This window comes from Rhinoderma darwinii, chromosome 7 (assembly GCF_050947455.1).
Source record: "Rhinoderma darwinii isolate aRhiDar2 chromosome 7, aRhiDar2.hap1, whole genome shotgun sequence".
Lineage (NCBI taxonomy): Eukaryota > Metazoa > Chordata > Amphibia > Anura > Rhinodermatidae > Rhinoderma > Rhinoderma darwinii.
The window spans coordinates 78174727-78200564 of NC_134693.1; the positions used below are offsets into that span (position 1 = coordinate 78174727).

General features: G+C 41.5%; 1 protein-coding gene across 1 annotated transcript; it reads right to left on the bottom strand.

The window, feature by feature from the left end:
* Positions 1–612: 612 nt before the first annotated feature.
* On the bottom strand, positions 613–23553 carry PHF5A (PHD finger protein 5A). The gene is made up of 4 exons (XM_075833591.1): positions 23392–23553; positions 13471–13494; positions 12689–12855; positions 613–800 (listed from the first exon to the last, which is right to left on the bottom strand). The coding sequence occupies exons 1-4, from the start codon at positions 23441–23443 to the stop codon at positions 711–713; spliced, it is 333 nt and encodes a 110-aa protein (XP_075689706.1). The 5' UTR covers positions 23444–23553; the 3' UTR covers positions 613–710.
* Between the last annotated feature and the right edge of the window lie 2285 nt (positions 23554–25838).

Genomic DNA, 25838 nt, shown 5'->3' on the forward strand with positions numbered 1-25838 from the left:
GGATGACATTTCATCAAATGTGACCGCTCACAATCACAAGCTGCAGGGGTCACATGGCCAGCAACGTCATCGTAGGCCGGACTACGTGCAGAGAAGAGGGAGGGGTTAAGTATAGAATTTTTTCAAGCGCTGCTTTCCGCAGAGGAAATTCCGTCCGAAAAAACACACCACGTGCGATATTTTGGACGGAAGGGGTTCCAGGTCTGATATGCTGCACAGTTTTTATACAGCTTCTCAGACACGCGTGAACCTGGCCTGAAGGGGCCAGAGATAGGCCGCATCCTTAACGGGTTAATAGACTAGGGTTGTTAGGAAGAATATCCCTAGTAACCAGACGGTTATGAGACTGTTCAGCTGAACTGGCACTGCGCTGTGCAGAGAAGGCAAAATGCAGCCTTGTAGCAACCAAGCCATGTAATTTCCCATCCCAAGATGGATTATTGATCAAATTCTTTAAAAATAAATCTAGAGGCATGATCAGCCTAGCATCGCTTCTAGGGTGGAATATATATATATCCCAATTGACCCCGGCTTCGTACTTGGGGTCAGACTACTTAGGAAATTTTTGATAGATTTGTGAACCCAGGATATTAAAAAAAACAAAAACAAAGATAGTTGTAGAAACAGAATTTATTGATCTAATTATCCAAGAATAAAAAACACGTACAGTTCCCACCAAACATAACTGCCAGGATCCAGACTCCAGATCACTACCTCTTCTTAAAACCATACTTCTTTCTTTCATAAAAAAGATCTGTTTTGGAACTGCCCAAGTTTACAATTTTAGGGCAACCATCTCTCTGCAAAAGAAAATAGAAGTAAATGATTAAAATCAACAAAGGGTCAAGCAAAATAAAAACAAAACAACTTCTGTTCTCTTAGGCCATGTTCACACGGAGTGTTTTGACGAGCTTTTTGGCGCAGAAACCGCTCCGCAAAAATACCAGCCGAAAATGCCTCCCATTGATTTCAATGGGAGGCGGTGGCGGTTTTCTCCCGCGAGCGGTAAAACCGCCTTGCGGGAGAAAGAAGGGACATGCCCTATCTTCGCACGGATACCCCTCTCACCTCCCATTGACATCAATGGGAGGCATAGAAAGCGTATTTAGCCAAATTTTTTGCCCGTAGCACTCAATGGGCGCGAGCGAAAAAGGTGGCGAAAATCGCAGCAAACGCTGTGCAGGAAGGTCAAAAGCTGCCTCAAAATCCCAAACGGGAAAAAACTCAGTGTGAATAGGGCCTTACAGGGGCTATGTGGGGAGCGAAAAGTATTAGCAGTGTACTCACTAAATAAACATTCCGGTCCCACGGATTAGGAGATTAATAGATTTTTATAGTGCTGGTGGGGGATAGGAAGTCTAGCTGCACAGTCTTCCTTCATGATGACAGGACTCTGTCATGTGACCGGCCCCGCTGTATTCCATGCAATCGCTGTACTACTGCTACAGCCATTACATAGAGTACAGTGGGGCCAGTCACATGACGAAGAGTCGTGTCGTGATGAACAAAAAGACTGCAACTAGACTTCCGATCCCCTGCCAGCGCATAATGGATAAAAATCCATTAAAATCACTTAATCAGCGAGACAGTCCTATCATGGGGGGGGGGGGGGGGGTTGCTGGGCGACAATATGGCTTTGATTTGAAAAATCGTTAGCCCTCAAAAGAAATCTTCTCCGAACCTCCTGTACAGCAGCTTACCTCATGTCCATAAACCCAGCATATAGTCTAAAGGCATTCGATCTCACAGGGCTGTCCTTAGTAAGGGCTGCGAGATCTCGCGACTTTACACTGTATGAAGCCGGGCTTGATACGAGCACTGCTGGGCATGACGGGAGCTGCTGGACAGGAAGATCAGAGTTCACGCCTGAGGTCCTGTCAGATTTCTCTTCTGAAGTGTCCGGTTTAGTAAATTCCTGTATTAGAAACAACAATTCTAGAGCATCTTTTTTTTTTTACAGCACAAAGTACGCAGTAATTTTTTCATCTCCGCATTCCAAGAGCCATAAACTTTCCATCAATGAAGGAGTGCTTGTTTTTCGTGGGTCGAGTTGTATTCTTTAGTGGCACAATTTTAGGGTACATGTATTGTATATGCTATTAACCCATTAGTGACCGCCAATATGCCTTTTCACGGCGGCCACTAACGGGCTTTATTCTGATGCATATGCCTTTTTACGGCACTGCATCAGAATCAAGTAAACAGAGCAGGGAGCTGTCAAATCTCCCTGCTCTCAGCTGCCTCTGGCAGCTGAGGGCTGGGGGCGTACCCGCTCTGCCGGGTGAGATCGATATTAGTATGGATCTCGCCCGTTTAACCCTTCAGATGCGGTGCGAAATAGCATGCACCGCATCGGAGTGGTTTTTAGAGAGAGGAAGGGAGCTCCCTCTCATCCCACGGGCACCCGGCAATAAGATCGCCGAGTGTCTGTGTCTCCAACGGCAGCCGGGGGCCTAATAAAGGCCCCCAGGTCTGCCTGTAGCGAATGCCTGCTAGATCATGCCGCAGGCATGACCTAGCAGATGCCTGTCCGTGTTAAACGGACAGGCAGTAATACACTGCAATACAAAATTATATGATCGCATATTAAAGTCCCCTAGTGTAAAAAAAAGTTTAATAAAGTCAATGAAAAAAAATAAAAAAATAACCCAACTTTTTCCCCCTTACAAACGGCTTTAGTATTAAAAAAACTCAATAAAGTAAAAAAATTACACATATTTTGTATCGCCGCGTCCGTAACGACCCCGACTATAAATCTATTACAATACTTAACGCGCACGGTGAACGCCGTAAAAAAATAAATAAAAAACTACGGAAAAATTGCTGTTTTCTATGAATCCTGACTTTAAAAAAATTTCACTAAAAAGTGATCAAAAAGTCGCATCTACTCCAAAATGGTACCAATAAAAACTACAAGTCTTCCCGCAAAAAAAAAGCCCTCATACAACCGCATCGGCGAAAAAAATAAAAGATCAAACCAAATAATTGGAACAACCCACTGAATAAATTTATTGTGTTATTTATACCACACGGTAAACGGTGTAGATTTAGGACGCAAAAAAAGAGTGGCGAAGTTTCAGATTTTATTCTATTCCCCCCCCCAAAAAAAGTTAATTAAAGTTGATCAATAAATAATATGTACCTCAAAATGGTGCCATTAAAAAAATACAACTTGTCCCGCAAAAACAAGACCTTATACAGCTATGTAGACACAAAAATAAAAAGGTTATAGCTCTTGGAATGAGACGATGGAAAAACGTAAAAAAATAGCCTTGTCATTAAGGTCTAAAATAGGCTGGTCATTAAGGGGTTAATATTGAAGAAAAACAACAAACAAAAACACAGCAATTCTGCCATAGTTTCTTGGGTTTTGATTTTATGACGTTCACCAGGCGGTATAAACAACATACTAACTTTATTCTCTGGATCAATTTGATTACAGCAGTACCAAATTTATATAGTTTTTGGTTTTTTTAGATATTTTACCACTTTTGTGCAATAAACACTTTTTTTTTCTTTAACAAATCTGTTTGTCTTGTCTCACCACATTCCAAGAGGAGGAGTTAAAGTTTATTAGTACCAATTTAGGGTGCCTCATCCCACCTCCCATTTTTTTTGGAGGTGGGATAAGCAAAGACCAAGTTCTGGCATGGTTTTTAGTTTTTTTTTTTTACCCTCTCGTACAGAATTCACTGTGTGGTATAAATAAAGTGATCATTTTATAGTTATGGTTGTTACATAGTTAGTACAGTTGAAAAAAACAAAAAAAAAGTGACAGGTCTATCAAGTTCAACCAAGGGATGGGAAAAATGTAAACACATAGGAGCTTATATTTTTTTTGTTCTAGGAAATTATCTAAACCACTTTTAAAGCCATCTACTTACTGTCCCTGCTGTGACAGCTCCTGCGGTAGGCTATTCCATAGATTCACCGTCCTCACAGTAAAGAAGGCTTGTCGCCTCTGCAGATTGAACCTTTTTTTCTCCAGACGGAGAGAGTGCCTCCTTGTTTTTTGAGGGGGTTTTACATAGAACAGGATTTCACCATATTTTTTTGTATGTGCCATTCATATATTTATATAAAAGTTAATCGTGTCCCCCCTTAGTCGTCTCTTTTCAAGGCTAAATAGGTTTAGTTCTTTTAATCTTTCCTGATAAGGGGCATGGAGAATCTAGGTTATTAGCTTCGTTGCTCTTTGTATTTTTTTCCAACTCCAGGGCATCCTTTCTATACACTGGAGCCCAGAACTGAACTGCATATTCTAGATGAGGCCTCACTAATGCTTTGTAAAGTGGTAATATTACATCCCTGTCCCGTGAGTCCATGCCTCTCAATACACGACAATATCTTGCTGGCCTTTGAAGCAGCTGATTGACATTGCATGCTGTTATTTACTTTATGATCTACAAGTACACCCAGATCCTTCTCAACAAGTGACTCTCCCAGTGTAGCTCCCCCTAGGACATATGATGCATGCAGATTGCTGGTACCCGGATGCATAACTTTACATTTAATACTACATAGCTTGGTGTCATCTGCAAAAATAGAAATAGTGCTATTAATCCCATCCTCTATATCATTAATAAATAAGTTAAAGAATAGTGGTCCCAGCAGTTACAGATGCAGCGATACCAATTAGCTGTCTTTTACTATATATTGTATTCCAAAATAAAGCATCTTGAGAGGGTAGAAAGTATTTTTTTTTTGTACTTGTCTTTTTTTCCTTAAATATTTAAAGTTTATATAAAAAATATGAGTGGTTTATTCTTTTAGACCCACTATGGGAATTGAACACATGATCATTTGATACATAACTTTTGTATTGCAGTGTATTATATCTGTCAGTGTAATAGTGACAGACAGATTATTAGTCGATGGGTTGCTATTGGGGGTTAAATGGCCAGGAACGGAGATAGCTCAGATTCCAGCCATTGACTGCTGCGTAGGACGTGGGGAAGCCTCCTAGGCCCAGGCCACACATTTACAGAACTCTGTGGGTACTACCGCCCATCAGCACTGTAAATGCATGGCACGGTGCAGGAACTGGTTAAAGTAGACCCCGAGTAGTTCACGCATACCTTACTTCAACAATGATACACCAGTCCACAAGTTTTGGACGACAGCATCAGTAATTATTATTACTACCATAGTCCACAGAAAAGCGGTTTTTGTTAGTTGCCTGTCTGACTGACACATGCATCCCTCTATTCAAACAAATTAGGCTCTATTCACACTGCATTTGCAGTGTCAATAGAGCCCTCATTCACCAGACGACTGCCCAAAGAATGTCCCCTTGGCATCTGTTGGACCGGTATACGCTAGTATCCCTTTTTTTATTTTATTAAGGCTATATCTATGTTAGGGAATCCTGTTATTGTATAGCTCCGATGTACACTGCGAACAGAGTGAAGAGAGCCTTTGTTCTAAAACAGATGTCCCCAACCTTTTGGGCCTTGTGAGCCACATTCAACTTGGAGTGATGGTAGTGAGCCCCAACTCAAACATGCAGAAACACGTGGTGGAAGTGAAGAAAGTGGTATTGCAGGTTTTAGGTGGTAAACACAGAAGAAAATATACCATCTAAATTGGCACGATTTAGCGGTTAGGATATGTCTTTCATATAGTCAATTTGGAAATATTATTGCAGCCAATGCATATGGTCACAACTCAAAGATCGTGTTGCGAGCCACACAGCTGGAAGTCACGAGCCAGACGTGGCTCCCGAGCCACTGGTTGGGGACAGCCGTTCAAAAATATGCTGCATTTCTGTAACATTTTTCCAAAACATTCGCAGACTTACAAAGTGAGTACATGAAACATGTATGTTTGTAAAAAAATAAAATAATCATGGGTCGTGAAAAATACATTTAAATCATGGTAGGTCTTAACCCCTTCCCGACATATGACATACAGTTACGTCAAGGCCGGGTAGGGGGAAGTATGGAGCGGGCTCAGTAGTGTCCGCAGCATTTAAATAGTTAGAAAGAGGGGGCGGCCCCCTCTAACCGTTCATCGCGCCCCCCGCAATGCAATCGTCCCCAGGTCCGCCATCTTTGTACACCTCCGGCAGGGCTTAATAGATGCCTGTCAGAGTCACGATATACTGCAATACATTAGTATTGCAGTATATCGTGCAAGAGATCTAACGATCGCTGGTTAAAGTCCCCTAAGGGGACGAATAAAAAAAATAAAATAAAAAGTTGTAAACGCCAGAATGTCTATTTTTTGGTCCCCTAATATCCCACAAAAAATGAAATAAAAAGTGATTAAACCGTCACATTTACACCAAAATGGTATTATTAAAAACTACAGCTTATCCAACAAAAAATAAGCCCTCATACCACTTAAGCGACGGAAAAATAAAAAGTTATGGCACTCTGAATTTGGCGACAAAATAAATTCTTTTTTACACTTAGGTTTTTACTTGTAAAAGTAGTAAAATATAGAAAAAAAACTATATATATTTGGTATCGCCGTAATCGTGTTGACTGACAGAATAAAGTTAATATGTTGTTTTAATTGCACAGTGAATTCCGTAAAAACGGCGCGCAAAAAACCATGGAGGAATCGCTGTTTTTTTCATTTTCTACCCCACAAATAATTTTTTTCCCATTTCCTAGTAAATTATAGGGCAAAATAAATGGTGCTATGAAAAACTACAAGTCGTCCCACTAAAATCAAGCACTAATAGTACTTTAGCGACGGAAAAATAAAAGACGTTATGGCTTTTGGAAGGTGGGGAGGAAAAAACGAAAACTGAAATCTGAAAGTTGTTTACGATGGAAAGGGGTTAAAAGGGTCTTCCCAGAATTTATTTAAAATTTTAAGAAAAATCAGACATCATATAGTGCATGACAATCTTTACATAAAGCTAGAACTTGCCCTTTATCCTATATGGATCCAGAGATCTTCCCATTCATTGCTCTGCTACATTTTCTTCAGTCTGGCAGCTCAGGGGCGTGTCCTTTCTGCTACAGCTCCTCCCCCTCCGTCATAGCTTGATACAGATCTTTCATTCGGTGTCACTGCCTCTGCCTCCTTTCTAGGAGCTTTAGAAATTCCCCCCATTACAGGTCATTTTAGTAGAAGAGCTCAGCCCTATATAACTGAAGAGGGAGAGGCTGCAGCTTACACACAGTAAGAGGATGAGCAGGGGATGGGAGAGCTCAACGCTGTATGTAGCAGTGCTGTGTGCTGGCTCTCTCTTCATCTAAGCAAACTGCTGGCTCTCCTGTGTGTTTCTCTGTGGGAGTCTCCATCCAGACTACGAGCTGTGTTTCTGAATAAGAGCTTCTTTACTTAATTTACTGACAACCAGAGGAGATTACTATTGGCAGATTACTATACAGGTTACAGGACGTGCAGGTTACTATACAGGTTACAGGACGTGCAGGTTACTATACAGGTTACAGGACGTGCAGGTTACTATACAGGTTAAATACCAGGAAATCTCACAACTGGAGCATTTTTATAACAAGGTAAATTACAAAACAAATTAATTTTTAGTGCAACAACATTTAATACTGGCAGACCCCCTTTAAAGAACCTTCTGTATTATTACAGTAAATCTCTGCCTCACCAAGGTTGCCTACCCCTGATCCCATATAGACTTCTACATACCCACAACTGTATCCAATGTAAAACAATCCTCTGAGAGCTAAACACATGAGAAGCACAAAGCTCTCTGTAGTCCAGGCTGTTTAGAACACAGAGGATTGCCTAGACTGCATACAACTGTATCCACCTCTGCTGACAGCAGGACTAAACCTGTATGAACATTAAAGCTTCTGTATGGGAACAAATATAGGTTTTCATCCACTGACCGCAAGCAGAGCTCTTGAATATGGTGATTGATTTGGAGAACTATTGATTAAGCTTTATTTTCATAAAATGAGAAATCTGGAATGGGAGAAACATGACACACACACACACACACACAATGTTCAGGGATTATTTTTAGTTTTTTCGCGGTCGCATTCCAAGTCATAACTTTCTTTTTAGTCCGTCGACATAGCCGTATAGGGGCTTGTTTTTTACAGACACTAGTATTTTTTTCAATTGCACTATTTTTGGATGCATATAATATATTGATTAACTTTTATTGACCATTTTAGGAGGGAATTGAAAATAAACAGCTATTCCAGCATGGTTTCTCGAGTTATAAATTTACACCGTTCACTATGCAGCATAAATAACTTTACCTTTATTCTATGGGTCAGCTCCATTATGGGGATACAAAATACGTTAAGGTTTTATAGGTTTTCCTACATTTGTACAATAAAAAACATTAATATCTTTTTTTAATTACTTGTTTTTGCATCGATGTAGCCATATGTGGGCTTGTTTTTTGTAGGACAATGTTTAGTTTTCATTGGTACTATTTTGGGGTACATGGGTCTTATTGATTTACCTTTATTTTTTATGCGGGGAATGGAAAAAAAAAAAGTTTTGCCATTGTTTTTTTGGACGCCATTCACCTGGTGGTTTAATTAATACATTAACTTTATCGTTCGAGTTGTTCCGATCGAGGCGATACCATATACGTGTAGGTGTTATATTTGACACTTACTAAATCAAACCACTTTTAACCCCTTAGTGACCACTAATACGCCTTTTCACGTGATTCACTAATGGGCTTTAGGCTAGGCTGACGCCTTTTCACGTCAGCCTAGTCTAAGTCCTGCACGGGTCTCCCGTGCAGGCAGGAGCCGGGGCTCTGCTGTCTGATGACAGCTGAGCTCCTGCTCCAACGCCTGTGATCGAAGTTTACTTCGATCGCGGCCGTTTAACCCGTTAAATGCCGCCGTCAATAGCGACCGCGGCATTTAACTTTGTTTACAGAGGGAGTGCGCTCCCTCTGTCACCCATCGGCGGCCCGCGAATGAAATCGCGGGTCTCCGATGGGGTGTCATGGCAGCCGGGGGCTTGATAAAAGCCCCCAGGTCTGCCCTGGACATATTCCTGTTAGGACGCGCCGGAGGCACGTCCTAACAGATTGCCTGTCAGATTTACACTGACAGGCAATAATGCTCTGGTATACGAAGTATACCAGAGCATTATAGCAGCGATCGGAACATCGCACAGTAAAGTCCCCTAGTGGGACTAATAAAATCAGTCATCAAAGTGAAATAAAGATTATTAATAAAAAGTACAGTAAAAAAATAAATAAAACCATTTTTTTCCATAAAAAGTGGTTTTATTTAGTAAAAGTGTAAAAAAATAAAATAAAAGTATACATATGTGGTATCGCCGCGACTGTAATGACTCCATTAATAAAGTTAATATGTAATTTAAACCGCAAAGTGAACACCGTAAAAAAAAACGCAAAAAACCATGGCGAAACTGCAATTTTTTTCCATTGCCCCCCAAAAAAGTCATAATAAAAATGAATCAATAAGTCCCATGCACCCCAAAACAGTACCATTCAAAACTACGTCTTGTCCCGCAGAAAACAAGCCCAAAAAATCACTATTTGATGGAAAAATAAAAAAATTACGGCTCTTGGAAAGCGACGATGCAAAAACAAATAATTTTAGTTCAAAAGTGTTTTTATTGTGCAAAAGTCGTAAAACATAAAAAAACCTCTACATATGTGGTATCGCCGTAATCGTACCAACCCATAGAATAATGGTAACATGTTATTTACGCCGCACAGTGAACGGCGTCAATTTAAAAACGCATAGAACAATGGCGGAATTTCAGTTTTTTTTTATAATCCCCACCAAAAAGGTTAATAAAAGTTAATATCAAAATTATATGTACCCAAAAATGGTGCCATTAAAAAGCACAACTAATCCCACAAAAAACAAGTCCTCATACAGCTATGTAGACGAAAAAATAAAAACGTTATAGCTCTTTGAATGCGACTATAGAAAAACAAATAAAATAGCTTGGTCATTAGGGCCTAAAATGGGCTGGTCACTAAGGGGTTAATAGAAAAAGGGAGTTAATTTTTTTTTTACTGTAAAATTGTTTGTTTATTTTCATAATCTTTAACAGTTTTACTTTAAAAAAAATGTTGGCCTCACTAGGGGACTTCACGTTGCGATCTTCTAATCACAGATATAATACTTTGGTAGACTTCGTATACCAAAGCATTATTGCCTGTTAGTGTAAAACGGACAGGCAATCTATAAGGCCATGCCAGAGACAGACCTGGGGGCCTTTGTTAGGCCCCCGGCTGCCATAGAAACCCATCGGCGCCCCACGATCTTGTCGCGGCTGTCCCGAAGGGGTGACAGAGGGAGCCCCCTCTGTCAAACAGATTAGAAGCCGCAGTCGCTATTGACAGCGGAATCTAAGGGGCTCAGTTGCCGCAATCTCAAGACTCTTCGATTCCGGCAGGAGCCAGGCTGTGTATAACAGCCGCGCTCTTGTCGCTGCTCTCATCGGTACAGTGGCAGTACCCACCAGATCAAAGTGACGGCCGCCATGGGTGGGGGGGGGGGGGGAGATATGGAGCGTGCTCCATATTGAGCGGGTGTCGGCTGTATGTTACAGTTTACACCCCACTGCAACAGGCGGAATCATAGACCACTTTGATTCCATGAGTTTAACCACCGCAGCATCCAAGCCATTAACTTAAGGGCAACAAAAATATTGTTTCTTTCTAAAAGTGGTGGAACATGAAAAAAAGAGTTTGGTATCTCCGTAATCTTAAACGTAGTAAAAATACGGAACACAAAAAAAAAAACAGGTGGAATCTTTTTTTCCCTCATTCTACCCCACAAAGAATTGCTTTCGGATTCTCAGTCAATTATATGGCACGTTAAGTAATGCCATGAAAAATGACTTCTCCCGCAAAAAACAACCTCTGGTACGGCCATTTCAACGAAAAAATTCTGGCTTTTGTAAGGCGAGGAGGAAAGAACTAATTTGAAGAAAAATGGTTGCGTCTCCAAGGGGTTAAACAGTTATTCCCAAAAGTCAAAAGGTCTGAAAGATGCAGGTCCCAACTCGAATACCCGCACCTACAGCGAGAACGGGGGTCATTTGACCCCCGTTTCACTTGGAGAAGCAACTGCTGCCTGCAGATTCCAGATGGGGAGCAGTAGAGGAGGTCACGCATGCAGCTTTCTCCATTCTGTTCTATGGGCGTTGTGGAAACAGCCTCCTCACTAGGTGAAACAGGTGGGGGGGGGGGGTGTGCATCAGACATTTATAGCATAAATGAGTAAATTGGGAATTCCCCCTTTAATCTACTAATCCAGCACAATGTGGAATTCCACAAGACCAGAAGTAGAAGAGATAACCGATTAGGAAATTAGTCAAACTACAGTTATAGTAGCAAAATTTGTGGAAACATTGTATTTTGGGCTTTCTTCCTTAAAGAGGCTCTGTCACCACATTATAAGTGCCCTGTCTCCTACATAAGGAGATCGGCGCTGTAATGTAGGTGACAGTAATGCTTTTTATTTTTAAAAAACGATCTTTTTTCATAACGTTAGGAGCGATTTAAGTTTATGCTAATGAGCTTTCTTAATGCCCAAGTGGGCGTACTTTTACTTTCGACCAAGTGGGCGTTGTACAGAGGAGTTCATGACGCTGACCAATCGGCATCATGCACTCCTCTCCATTCATTTACACTGCACTAGCGATATAGATATATCACTATGTGCAGCCTCATACAATAGCCCTAACATTACTACAGTGTCCTGATAATGAATACACATGAAATCCAGCCTGGACGTCATGTGTACTCAGAATCCTGACACTTCTGACTTTTTTTTTGTGAGATTCCGGCAAGTGAAACCAAATCTTGTTTAGCTCCGAGATCTCGCGAGATTTCGTATCCGTTGCTGGAATCTCACAAAAAAAGATTCAGAAGTGTCAGGATTCTGAGTACACATGACGTCCAGGCTGGATTTCATGTGTATTCATTATCAGGACACTGTAGTAATGTTAGGGCTATTGTATGAGGCTGCACATAGTGATATATCTATATCGCTAGTGCAGTGTAAATGAATGGAGAGGAGTGCATGATCCTGATTGGTCAGCGTCATGTACTCCTCTGTACAACGCCCACTTGGTCGAAAGTAAAAGTACGCCCACTTGGGCATTAAGAAAACTCATTAGCATACACTTAAATCGCTCCTAACTTTGTGAAAAAAGATCGTTTTTTTTAAATAAAAAGCATTACTGTCACCTACATTACAGCACCCATCTCCTTATGTAGGAGATAGGGCACTTATAATGTGGTGACAGAGTCTCTTTAAGGCGTACACTAAGGGATTAGGCACATGGTTGCGTTTACGACTGTTTTGTACATATACTCTGATTTCATACAGATATTTTTTATACAGGAAAATAAATTGTGACACGATGCCTGTACGGCAGCGCACGAGGGTTGTATGGCTCCGTACTGAAGAAGCCGTACATGCAGAGTGCTGGTGTGCATGAGCCCTTACTAGTGAATTTTATATAATTTCTCTATGGCTATCCAAAAACCTAGAATATCTCAGAATCCACTGCATGTCTGGTTCCATTGAAGCCAGATGAAAGGCACAACACACACACACACACACACACACACACACACACTAGATAAACAGATGGAGAAAGACTTATATGCTGGAAATATGGTTATTCATTAGAAGCTTGTCACACATTATATAATGCAATATATACAATTTAAATACAAGTACATCTAATTTTTCGTCCCTAGAACTGATCAGTTCACGGTGCTTACATCTTTCTCTTGAATGGTGCACTCTTTGCAATAGTAAGCATCCGATACTCCAGGGCCTCCACAGATGACACAACGACCTTGGTAAGAACCATAGTTACACTCATCACAGATCCGAACCAGTGTACAAGGGCGCACATAAGAATCGCAAATGACACACTTTCCATCACCTACAAAACAAACAACAATTATGTGGTTTTTTTTCCCAGATATATAATATATATATATATATATTATTTTTTATATTTCTTTTTGCCAAAAATGGGGTTGGATTTAGTTATGGGAATTTAGTAATAGATATATTTATCTGTAATTTCATCAGTATGCCCCCACCCCCCCCCACACACACTAAGCTGTAGATACAAATATGGATGCCATACGGATGAAAAATAAAGATCCATGTTTTCAAGGCTCTATTACCTTAAATGGGGAGCATACGGCATCCGATCGAGAATATATGGAACGCGTGTAGAAATACAGGTATGTGAGCAGCTTACTAAAAATCACATCGGCCCCGTATTCAGATCTACTCCAGATGGACAAAATACAGAGTCAAAATATATAGGTGTGAATAAGGCCTAAAGCCTTAGCGCACTTGGGACAGCCGTGGGCCGTATGTTCCAACATGCCTTGCAGTCAGGGCACATTCAGAAGACACGGGATGGGGGGGGCCCCTCAGCAGCAATCTTATGTGTGTACCGCTAGATTAAGAGAATTGTCACAGTTGACATAATGTATCTGATAACACAGGAAATCTAAAAAAAAATATATATAAAAGTACTTACATTTTTCACACAGTCTCCCAATAGCTGAAATTAAGATTAGGGAGAAAAAAAAAAAGAAGGATTTACTCAAACATAAGATATGTCATCAGCTCTGTACACATTTCAAACATAGAAAATTTCATATGAGCTGACTGGCTATTAGAACAGAGAATTTTTTTCCTCACCAAAAGGAATATAAAGATACACAAAAGTACAAAGTTAGGCTTCGGTGGTTCTGTTAGAGGCCTCCATCGCAGATCCGGCAGGGATTACCGGAGACAATAGCGCAGCATGCTGCACTATTGTGTCCGGTAAAATCCCGGACATCCCGAAACGATAGCAGTCTGAACCCATTAATGTAATTGGGTTTCGTCTGCAAACAGCGGTGTCCGCAGGTGTGAACCCAGCCTTAACCCCTTAATGACCGGGCCATTTTGCACGTTAATGACCAAGGATTATTTTTTGTTTTTCCACGGTCACATTCCAAGAGTCGTAACTCTTTTTTTATTCCGTCGACATAGCCGTATAAGGGCTTGTTTTTTCCGGGACGAGTTGTATTTTGTAATTGTACCATTTTTAGATGCTTATAACATATTGATTAACTTTTATTAACTTTATTTTAGGAGAGAATTGAAAATAAGCAGCTATTCCAGCATTAATTTTCACGTTATAAATTTACGCCGTTTACTATGCAGCGTAAATAACATGTTAACTTTATTCTATGGGTCGGCACGATTACAGGGATACCAAATGTGTAAAGGTTTTATATGTTTTTTCTACGTTTGCACAATAAAAACCCTTTTAGAAAAAAATTACTTGTTTTTGCATCGCCGCGTTCCAAGAGGCGTAATTTTTTTATTTTTCCGTCGATGTGGCCGTACGTGGGATTGATTTTTGCGGGACAATGTGTAGTTTTCATTAGTACTATTTTGGGGTACATAGGACTTATAGATGAACTTTTATTTTATTTTTTATGGGGGGAATGGGAGAAAAGAGAGAATTTTGCCGTTGTTTTTTGCGTTTTCTTTGGACGCCGTTCATCCGGCGGTTTAATTAATGTGTTCATTTTATTGGTCAAGTTGTTACGATCGCGGGGATACCATAGATGTGTATGTGTGATTTGTTTTGACCGTTTTATTAAATAAAACCACTTTTTGGGGCAAAAAAGTAGTTTTATTTGACTTTGACTGTAATTTTTTTTATTTTTTTTTTCACAAACTTTATTTAACGGTTTTACTTTTTTTTTTTTAGTCCCACCAGGGGACTTCACTATGCGATGTGCCGATCACATATATAATGCTTTGGTATACTTCGTATACCAAAGCATTATTGCCTGTCAGTGTAAAACTGACAGGCAACCTGTTAGGTCATGCCTCCGGCATCGCCTAACAGGCAGATGCTGAAGACAGACCTGGGGGTCTTTGTTAGACCCCCGGCTGTCATGGAAACCCGACGGCGACCCGCGATTTGTTTGCGGGGGCGCCGATCGGGAGACAGAGGGAGTTCCCCCCTCTGTCAAACACATTAAATGCCGCTGTCACTGTTGACAGCGGCATTTAATGGGTTAAACTGCCGGAATCGGCGCGTGCTTCGATTCCGGCAGTTGCAGCAGGAGCCAGGCTGTGTATAACAGCCGTGCTCCTGCCGCTGATCGCGTGGGTAAACTGTCAGTACCCGCGCGATCACAGGACGGATATATCCGTCCTCCTGCGCGAACTAGCAGCTGCTGAGGACGGATATATCCGTCCTTCGGCGTTAAGGGGTTAAAGTGGATCCCTCACTAGTTTTCTAAATATGCAAATGAGGCTATACTAGACAAGTGGGTGTCAAAACCAGCGATTCTCTTGAGGTGGAGCCTCCTCACAGCCTCTGACGCTGTCCTATCAGCATGAAGCTGCTTCACACACAGCGTCAGAGACGGAGGCTGGAGGGAAGGGCGGGGAAATCACTTCAGATAGCTATATCTCAGGCTGTGGACCACCTTGAACAGTTCTGGTGGCACACGAAAGAGGATTCCAATCTTTCATATGGCACCAGGATCGCAGTTCTAGCTGTGAAAAAAACGGAGGTATCACCAGTTGAAAACAGTCAGGAATGGAAGCTGTATACTATATGATCACGCTGTGATGCCGGGCTGGGAAGAGGAGAACTGTATGCTGATTGGACAGCGTCATACAGAAAACATTACACCGCCCAGAATGAAAAGAAAGAGCCACCTCCTTTTTGGCTATTCGAGCCACATTAGCTTATTTAGAAAAATTTTCATAACATTGAAAATATAATTTTTTGAAAAAAAAAAATTACACTGTAGTTATCAGCATCATAGCGTTAGGAGATAGGAATTCACTGTATTTCAAAGATACATTCAATTGTGCTCCCACAACATAACAATTTTAAAGGATTCACTGGTGTGATATATGAGTAAAATATAACATTTATTTATAACTCTCTAAAAACAGGGGTACAATCACCACTGCGAAAAAGCCCCACCGTGTGTATAAAAACGTATTAAATAATAAACTGAGTTCGAATTCAATTGTGAACCTACTATAGCTCAGTGTTCAACAAGAATATCAATACGGAATCAGCATTTGAAAAATGGGCATAACAATAGTCTTGACCCTAATTCACACTAGAGTCCGTGATAACCGCACCGGAAGCTCCTAGTGTTGAGGTATACAAACAATGCTAGTGTTCCCAATGCTAAAAAATTCCTATTCACAACCGACCCAACGCGTTTCAATACTCATCATCAGGGGTCTGTAGCTTGGTCACTCTGGCCAGGGATGCCAGCGATATTTAGTTCAGCAGCAGGTATTCTGCTGTACTCCACGGAAGCATGCTCGCATAGATGTCAGCGTTAGGAGATAGGGAATTAATAAACTAGTGACAGATCCTCTATAATCTGGTGCTCAAACTCAAAATCACATAATATATCAACTATTGTAATATAATATTTGTAGCATATAGGCTTTTACTAAAGGTAAAAAAACTACAAACAAAACAAAAACATTCACTTTTATTACCCGCAGGCAGCGTGACACAGTGATCCCTAGCCATATGACCTGTGTCACGGCCAAACTCCCCGTGTAGACCTTGCCTAAAATTCAATCTGTCGGAGGAGGAGTGGAGGGAGGTGGAGCTTTCCGTTTTTGATTCCGTAGTTAGTGCTCGAGATTTTTTGATACAATCACGGTTTCTACACAGAATTTACTATACTCCGGTTAGACTTCAGAGAATTGGGGCCTCCGGGTCGGATAGCTGTTTTAGGTGTCAGTCGGATATTGGCACGTACCTCCACTGTGTCTGGTCCTGCCCTAGGATTTCACTATTTTGGTCAAGGGTTGTAGAGTTTCTGCATGACAACTTTGAGTTTCCCAGGGTTCTCTCCCCTCAGGTGTGCCTCTTGGGCATTATGAATGAGTTAGTACAAGGCTATTATGACAAAATCTTTTTCCGATTTGTTTTGTTCTGTGCACGGAAGGTTATAATTATGGAATGGAAGGCCACGGTGTGTCCTAGTATAGAACATTGGTTACAACTGGTAAATAAGTATATACCATTATATCAGAAATTATACATTAGCAGAGGGTGTCCTGACAAATTCGGGAAGATATGGGCTAGATGGATGGAGATTTCGGACACTGTTGTCTGATAGGTAGGAGTGAGTGAAGTGTGACTGGTTGTCTGCTTTTGGTAATAATGGCGTTCAAATGTTGATCCTATTTTCTTCATAATACACTTATATGCACCTGTAATCCGTTAAGTTTTCATGTGGGCTTTTGCACTGTAATTGTGTTTTTCTATATGAGGATTGTCATTGCCAACTAGTGCGGTTGGTCAGTATGTTATGTATGTTTTTGTGCGCAATTTTGCGCTTTTGTACATTTGTATTTTGAGAAAAAGTTAATAAAGAAAACCTTTTAAAAAAAAAAAATTCAGGGACCACAGACAAGCCTGTTTATAGGTCTTCTTACACATTTAAAGTGTAGCTAAACGCTCGGCAAACTTCTGACATGTCATAGTGACATGTCAGAAGTTTGGATTGGTGGGGGTCCGAGCACTGAGACCCCCACCAATCGCTAGAACGAAGCAGCTGAAGTGCTCGTGCTCCCAAAATATAGAATAAAAAAAGTGACCAAAAAGTCGCATGTACCAAAATAATACCAATAAAAACTACAACCCATCCAGCAAGAAAAATAAGCACTTGCATAGCTTTTTTTTTTTACTGAAAAATAAAAAAAAGTTATGCCTCTCAGAATATGAAGACACAATAAAAAATATTTTATAAAAAGTGATTTTATTGGGCAAACGCTGCAAAGCTATCAAAACTATAAACATATGGTATCGCTGTGATCGTATCGACCCGCAGAATAAAGTCAAATTGTCATTTATAGCGCACAGTACTAAAAAAAAGGTGATAAAAAGTGAACAAAGATTTGTATGTACCAAAAATAGTACCAATAAAAATTACAGCGTATACTGCCGAAAAGAAGCCCTTACAAAAAAAAAAAAAAAGTTATGGCTCAGGATGTGGTGGAACAAAATTATTATTTTGAACACATTTTTTCTTTGTAAAAGTAGTAAAATATGAAAAAAACAAAACTATATAAGTTTGGCATCACCGTATTGAGCCGCAGAATAAGGCCTTACTCACACTGACGTGTCCGTTTTGCGCACGCAAAAACCGATGCGTTTTGCGCGCGCAAAAAGTCTGTGTGGCATCAGCATATGATGCGCAGCTGCGTGATTTTTGCACAGCCGCCATCATTACGACACTTTGGTTTTATGTTGACAAACAGAAAAGCACGTAGTGCTTTTCTGTTTTAGTTCATTTATTTATTTATTTTATTACTGTAGCGCGCATCACGCGTGGCACCCGGAAGTGCTTCCGTGTGCCGTGCGCCATTTGCATGCACCCATTGACTTCAATGGGTGCGTGCTGCACGAAACACGGCCAAGTATAGGACATGTTGTGAGTTTTACGTGAAATTCACTGACAGTCTGAACGGCCCCATAGACTAACATAGGTCCGTGCAACGCGCATGAAAATCACACGCATGAAAATCACACGCATGAAAATCACACGCGTAGAACGGACGTATAACACGTTCGTGTGAATGAGGCCTAAAGTTAAGTTGTTTTTACCACACAGTGAAAGACTTAAAAACAGAACCCAAAAAAACTATGGAGGAAACTCTGTTTTCCAATTTCAGCCCACAAATAATTTTATTTTCAGCTTCCCAGTACATTATACTGTACTTTAAATGGTGTCAATAGAAACAAACTCCTCCGACAAAAAAAAAAAGCCCTCACAAAAGACCATCTATTGATGGAAAAATAAAAAATAAACGTTATGGACCTTGGACAGGAGGGAGTGAAAAACTAAATTGGAAAAAAAAAAAAAAGGAGTCCTGAAAGGGTTCATTAATTTCTAATGAAAAAACATTTATGACCACGTAGGGTATTGCCATAATCGGAAGAAATTACTTTACAAGTGTTGGGGTCACTTTTTGTCCTGGGGTTTCCACTGTTTTGGCACCACAAGACCTCTTCAAACCTGACATGGTGCCTAAAATATAATCTAATAAAAATAAGGCCCCAAAATCCTCTAGGCGCTCCTTTGCTTCTGAGGCCGGTGCTTCAGTCCATTAGCAAACTAGAGCCACATGTGGGATATTTCTAGAAACTGCAGGATATGGGCAAAAAATATTGTGCTGCGTTTCTCTGGTAAAACCTTCTGTGTGGAAAAAAGAATAAAATTTAATTTGCAAATCTCACCAATACTTTGCTTTAATTCCTGTAAAACGCCTAAAGGGTTTGAGGGGTACAGTTTTTAAAATGGGACGATTTATGGGGGATTTCTAATATATAGGGCACTCAAAACCACTTCACAACTGAACTGGTCCATGACTTTCAAAAAAACAATGCAAACAGAAAGTAGACGCGTGGGAAATGTGAACTAGTAAATATTTTGTCTGGCATAACTACCTGTCTTACAAGCAGATACATTTAAAGGGAAGGTGTCATTAATTTTTTATCATATTGCTTTTAATACGATATTAACATAAATTTTATTTATTTATATTCTCGTGTTCTACTTTTTTCTTTCTTTTACTTCTCTATGGGGGCTGCCATTTTTTTTTCCATCTCTGTATGTGTCGATTAACGACACATACAGAGATGAAATACGACACATACATCCCCAGAGAATGCGAATGGGAGCCGTTCCATTCTCAGAAGCGTACGCCATTTGTGTGGGAAAGGCTCATGTGCTGCTCCCACACAGACCAAAACAAAGCTCGTTCGCAGAGCGAAATCCAGCGCCATTTTCATGTGGACCGGAAGCCGCTGCCGGACAGTCAGATGAGGACTTCCGGCCGTGGCTTTCGGCCATATGTTCAGGCGCAAGGAATAGGAGCGTAGACCAGCGGAGGCGGCAGGTAATTTATGTTTATGTATGTGATGTGTGTATGTTCGTGTTATACTGTCTGCTGATCACTGTATATAATCCTCCTACACTGTGCAGTCGCTCAGAAAATAGCGGCACACAGTGTAGGAGGTTTGAAGACATTTAAAACCTTCCTTCTCCTGGCACTAGCCAGAATAAGGGTATGTTCACACGGCCAAATTTCAGACGTATACGAGGCGTATTATGCCTCGTTTTACGTCTGAAAATATGGCTACAATACGTCGGCAAACATCTGCCCATTCATTTGAATGGGTTTGCCGACGTACTGTGCAGACGACCTGTTATTTACGCGTCGTCGTTTGACAGCTGTCAAACGACGACTCGTAAAAATACAGCCTCGTCAAAAGAAGTGCAGGACACTTCTTTCAGACGTTTTTGGAGCTGTTTTCTCATAGACTCCAATGAAAACAGCTCCAAAAACGAGTTGGTAAAAAAATGAGTTGGTAAAAATGCGAGTTGGTAAAAAACGTCTGAAAAGCAGGGTCTGTTTTCCCTTGAAAACAGCTCTGGATTTTCAGACGTTTTGGTTGACTACGTGTGAACATACCCTTAGGGTATGTTCACACGTAGTCAACAAAAACGTTTGAAAATCCAGAGCTGTTTTCAAGGGAAAACAGACCCTGCTTTTCAGAAGTTTTTTTACCAACTCGCATTTTTCGCGGCGTTTTCACGCCGTTTTCGCGGCGTTTTTTACGTCCGTTTTTGGAGCTGTTTTCATTGGAGTCTATGAGAAAACAGCTTCAAAAACGTCCAAAGAAGTGTCCTGCACTTCTTTTGCCGAGGCTGTATTTTTACGCGTCGTCGTTTGACAGCTGTCAAACGACGATGCGTAAATAACAGGTCGTCTGCACAGTACGTCGGCAAACCCATTCAAATGAATGGGCAGATGTTTGCCGACGTATTTGAGACGTATTTCCAGACGTAAAACGAGGCAAAATACGCCTCGTATACGTCTGAAATTTGGCCGTGTGAACATACCCTTAGGGAGAGGGGATTGTGTGAGGACACGAGGAGAGTGGCCACCCCAAATTTGCAGCATAAAGCAATGAGGTTGCTTTACCACATTGACCATGCTACAATTTGGGAAACTGTTCCCTCTAGTGCCCAGCACATGGAAATGTTATAAATTATAATCTAATTTATAATATTTCCTGACTTGTGAAAAATTTTAAAAAATTAAAACAATGTGTAATCACAAAAAACAACATTTCTAGCGACACATTTCCTTTAAAGGAAAGGTGTCATGAATTATTTATTTTTTTTCTATCATATTGCTTTTAGTATGATAAAAAAAAATAACATTTATTTGTGTTCGTGTGTTCTACTTTTTAATTTTTTTTTTATTTTGACTTCTCTATGGGGGCTGCCATTTTTTTCTTCCATCTCTGTATGTGTCGATTAACAACACAGAGATGGAATACGGCACATACATCCCCATAGAGAATGCGAACGGGAGCCGCTTCACCGCAGCGTACGCCGTCCATGTGGGAACGGTGCATGCGCCGCTCCCGCACATACCAAAACAAAGCTCGTTAGAGCGAAATCCGGCACCATTTTCATGTGGACCGGAAGCTGCTGCCGGACAGTCAGATGACGACTTCCGGCCGCGGCTTCCAGCCATATGTTCAGGCGCAAGGAATAGGAGCGTAGACCAGCGGAGTCGGCAGGTAATTTATGTTCGTGTATGTCATGTGTGTATTATGTTCGTGTGATACTATCTGCTGAGCCCTGTATCTAATCCTCCTACACTGTTAGGTCGCTCAGAAAATGGCAGCACACAGTGTAGGAGGTTTGAAGATTCAACCCCCTCCTTCTCCTAGACAGAATAAGGGTATGTGCACACGATAACTACAATTACGTCTGAAACTACGGAGCTGTTTTCAGGAGAAAACAGCTCCTGAATTTCAGACGTAATTGCATGTACTCGCGTTTTGCAGGGCGTCTTTCACGGACGTAATGTGGAGCTGTTCTTCATTGAAGTCAATGAAAAACAGCTCCAATTACGTCCCAAGAAGTGTCCTGCACTTCTTTTGATGAGGCTGTAATTTTACGCGCCGTCTTTTGACAGCGACGTGTAAAATGACAGGTCGTCGGCACAGTAGATCGCAAAGCCCATTGAAAGTAATGGGCAGATGTTTCCCAACATATTGGAGCCGGTTTATCAGACGTAATTCGAGGCGTAAAACGCCTCCATTACGTCTGAAAATAGGTTGTGTGAACCCAGCCTAAGGGAGGGGGGATTGTGTGAGGATACTAGAGCGAGAGTGTCTACCCTAAATTTGCAGCATAAAGCAATGAGGTTGCTTTACCACATTGACCATGCTGCAATTTTGGGAACTGCTCCCTCTAGTGGCCAGCACATGGAAATGTTATAAATTAGAATCTAATTTATAATATTTCTTGACTTGTGAAAAAATTTAAGAAATTAAAACAATGTGTAATCACTTAAATAATAATTGTTTAACTAATAAAAAAAAAAAATTCTAGCGACACATTCCCTTTAAATTTAGGAGAATGTGACTTTTTAAAACGCTCTCTAAATTTTGGTGCTTTCCACATATACTGAATTTATCGACGAGAAAACAATCTCAGAATCGCTTGGGTAGATAAAAGCATTCCGAAGTTATTACCACATAAAAGGAACACGTCAGATTTAAAAGACAATCGGTTGCGTCCACAAGGCCAAAACAGGCAGTGTCCTAAAGGGGTTAATGCTTTTGGAGGCTGGGGGCATCTCCCCAGTCCCTAATGCTTGAGAAAGGATGCTGCAGATAACTCCTGCCAGCCAGAGAATATAATGACAGCGCTGTGTGGTCCTCTTACATTGGTCTTGTATATAGCTTTCTGCCAGCAGGGGGCGATTTGCAGAAAATGTGTACATGGGGTTAAAGAGGTTTTTCCATTATTAATCACTACCGCTCCATTCCTATTGGACTCCCAGGAACAGCAATGTAAGCCCATTTCTGCGACTACAGGGGAGGCCTGCTAGCTTGAAAATCCCATGCACATTTATTGCCCTGAAAATCTGCAGCAATGACGCAGCATGTGAATTCACCCTTAGGTTTTCTGCTAGAATTATTGTTTACTGGGGTCAATCTGAAGGCACTGTAAGCCATTTGTCATTGTGGGTAATGACCTGTAGTTGTGGGCAGGATTTCAATAGAAGAAATAAAATCTCAAGTCTCCTTTAAAAATTCTTAAATCTTAGGCAAGCATGGTTTACGTATTGATCATACAATGGAAACACATCCCTTATGGACTATTGCTAGCTCCAATACTCTTCACGGATAACGCAGTATAATCTTCTTTCGATACCTTCTGAGAACACAGGTCGAGCGAGAACCATGCACCGGCATACGAGAATTGCTAAGAAGCACGCCATGTCTGCTACCAAGAATATAACCAAAACAGCGCGGCAAAAACTCATCCATGACTTGAACATTTTGCTATCTGGCTTTACGGCAGCTTACCCACGCCAGCCTGCTTCCTGCAGAAAATAAGATCAGGGTGATGTTTTGCCATACTGCCCACTTCCCCAGGCCGAAATCACCACGGAGAAACACCAATGCGTCTCTCGCCTCGTCCCGATATACCACTCTCTCAGCCGATTGGCTGCCACGTACAGTGAACTATGACCTCGCTGACTTCCTGCTCACGTGATTAGGCGGCTTTTTTTTTCATTTGCTTTATTTACCATTCATTGCACGCACACGAACTAGAATTGATGTTCTGCTGGTGGGCTTTATGATGTAGGAATCACGTGCCATAAGCTGGTCATGTGACTCTACTATACCTTAGTGCAGGGCCAGTTCTGTCCACATGCACAGGTCGTTGAAGAGAATGGTGGGGCTGTATGGCTTAATTTACTGTTTGATAGTCATGGTGCTTTGGGGGTTTACTTAATGTAGGTTGCTTTGTGGGGCTAAAATGGGAGCTGTTATTGTACTTTAATGGCATATTAATCTAATCTGTGAGTCCAAACACTGGGAGCCCACCGATGCTTAGACCAAAGGGGCCATGGCATTTTGGAAAGCTTACCCCTTTTTTGTTTCGGACACAGCCCTTCTCCATCACTTAGCGTTGTGCCAGTATTGCACCACAGCCCCATGTACCAGAATAGGGATGTATTGCAATTCTTAAAGGGGTTCTTCGCTACCGGACAACTAATGACCTATCCGCAGGATAGGTCATCAGTACATGATCTGTGGGTGTCCAACACCCAGACCCCGCACCGTTAAGCCGCTCCGGCTGCCTCCAGGTACTGGACGTCCATCGCGGAAGCAGATGGCTCCGGACATGGAATTGCGGTCGAGCTGCAGCTCTGCTCCTGTTTAAGTGAATAGGAGCAGAGCTGCAGTTCGGCAGCACGGCTGCTACGCAACTGCTTCCGGCTCTGTACATTGCATAATGTGCCATAACATCTGGTGCCTGCAGGACACCGGAACAGTTGGTCGGTACGGGATTCGGTCGCCGCACCCGCACCAATGATATACTGATGACCTATCCACTGGATAGGTCATCAGTTGTCCAGTAGTGGACAACCCCTTTAACACATCAAGTGGTTGGAAGTAGTGTTTTGTAAAAAGTTGACGGCCCCTTTGTTCTATGTGGTGGTCTAAGGCCCTGTTCACATCACATTTTTTGAAAGCTCTCAACGTACATGCTCAGTGTGTCCATGTGCTTTTGGCCTATGTCTGCCCGCTATACGTTGGTATACATAAAGAAAGATAAAACCTATGGAATAGTGTAGTAGACCGCTATTACATCCCATGGACTCAAGCCTAAGGGTGTGTTCACATCAGCCTTAGGTTCCATTGATGGGTTCCGTAAGACCTTTCCGTCAGGGGAACCTATCAATGGAAAGACAAACGGAAACCATAGCTTTCCGTTTGCATTACCATTGATTTCAATGGTAATGCTTCCGGTGCTAATGGTCTCCGTTGCGCAAGGTTTAGTTTTTTTGACGGAATCAATAGCGCAATTGACTGTTTTACGTTTGCCTTTCCGTTGATGGGTTACTCCGACGTAAAGGTCTGACGGAATGCATCAGTGTAACCTAACACTGTTGTGAACACTCCTAAAGGATGGTGGATGCGTTAAATGGATGCCTAAGGCCCGGTTCCCACGGCTCTGATACGCTGCGTAAAAATCATACAGCGCATCCGACCTGGAACCCGCAGTACATTCCGTACGAAAAATCGCACCTCATTGTGGTGCGGTTTTTCAAACGGAATTTCCGCAGCGGAAAAAAAGAACTGGGGAGAAAAAAAAAACCAATCATGCTTACCCCCTCTCTCTTCTCTGTGCGTACTCTGGCCTCTTGGGATGGCGTTGTAGGCCATGTGACGCTGCAGCCTGTGATTGGCTCCTGTGATTGGCTGCAGTGGTCACATGGGATGAAACGTCATCCCAGGAGGCCGGACTGCAGGAAGAAGGAGAGACTTCTGGGTAAGTATGATAAAAAAATTTTTTCCTGACTTGCGATTTTTGCGGCGGATTCGCTGCGACTCTGCCGAGAAAGTCGCAACACTTGGCTTTCTGTTTCGGCTTTTGCATCCCCATTGAATTCAATGTGGAAAACCTGCAACAGAAAGTCAATGAAAACCGAGGATAAATTGACATGCTGCGAAATTAAATGTCGTACCGCAGGTCAATTTATAAACGTTTATTTTGCGCTAATCTTATCCACTTTGCTGCTACTGTAAATGCTGCCGAATTTCTGTACAGAATTCCATTGTGGAAATTCCGCAGCATTTACGCTACGTCGGAACCCAGCCTAACAGTGGGGTACGTCACCCATAGGCTACAATGAAATCTGTTTAACAGATATGTCATGAAAAGGGTTATTTTCAAGTGAAAATGCCTTCATAGAGGAGGTGAAACGTTGTGGTTCCATGTTGGATGAATAAATTCACTT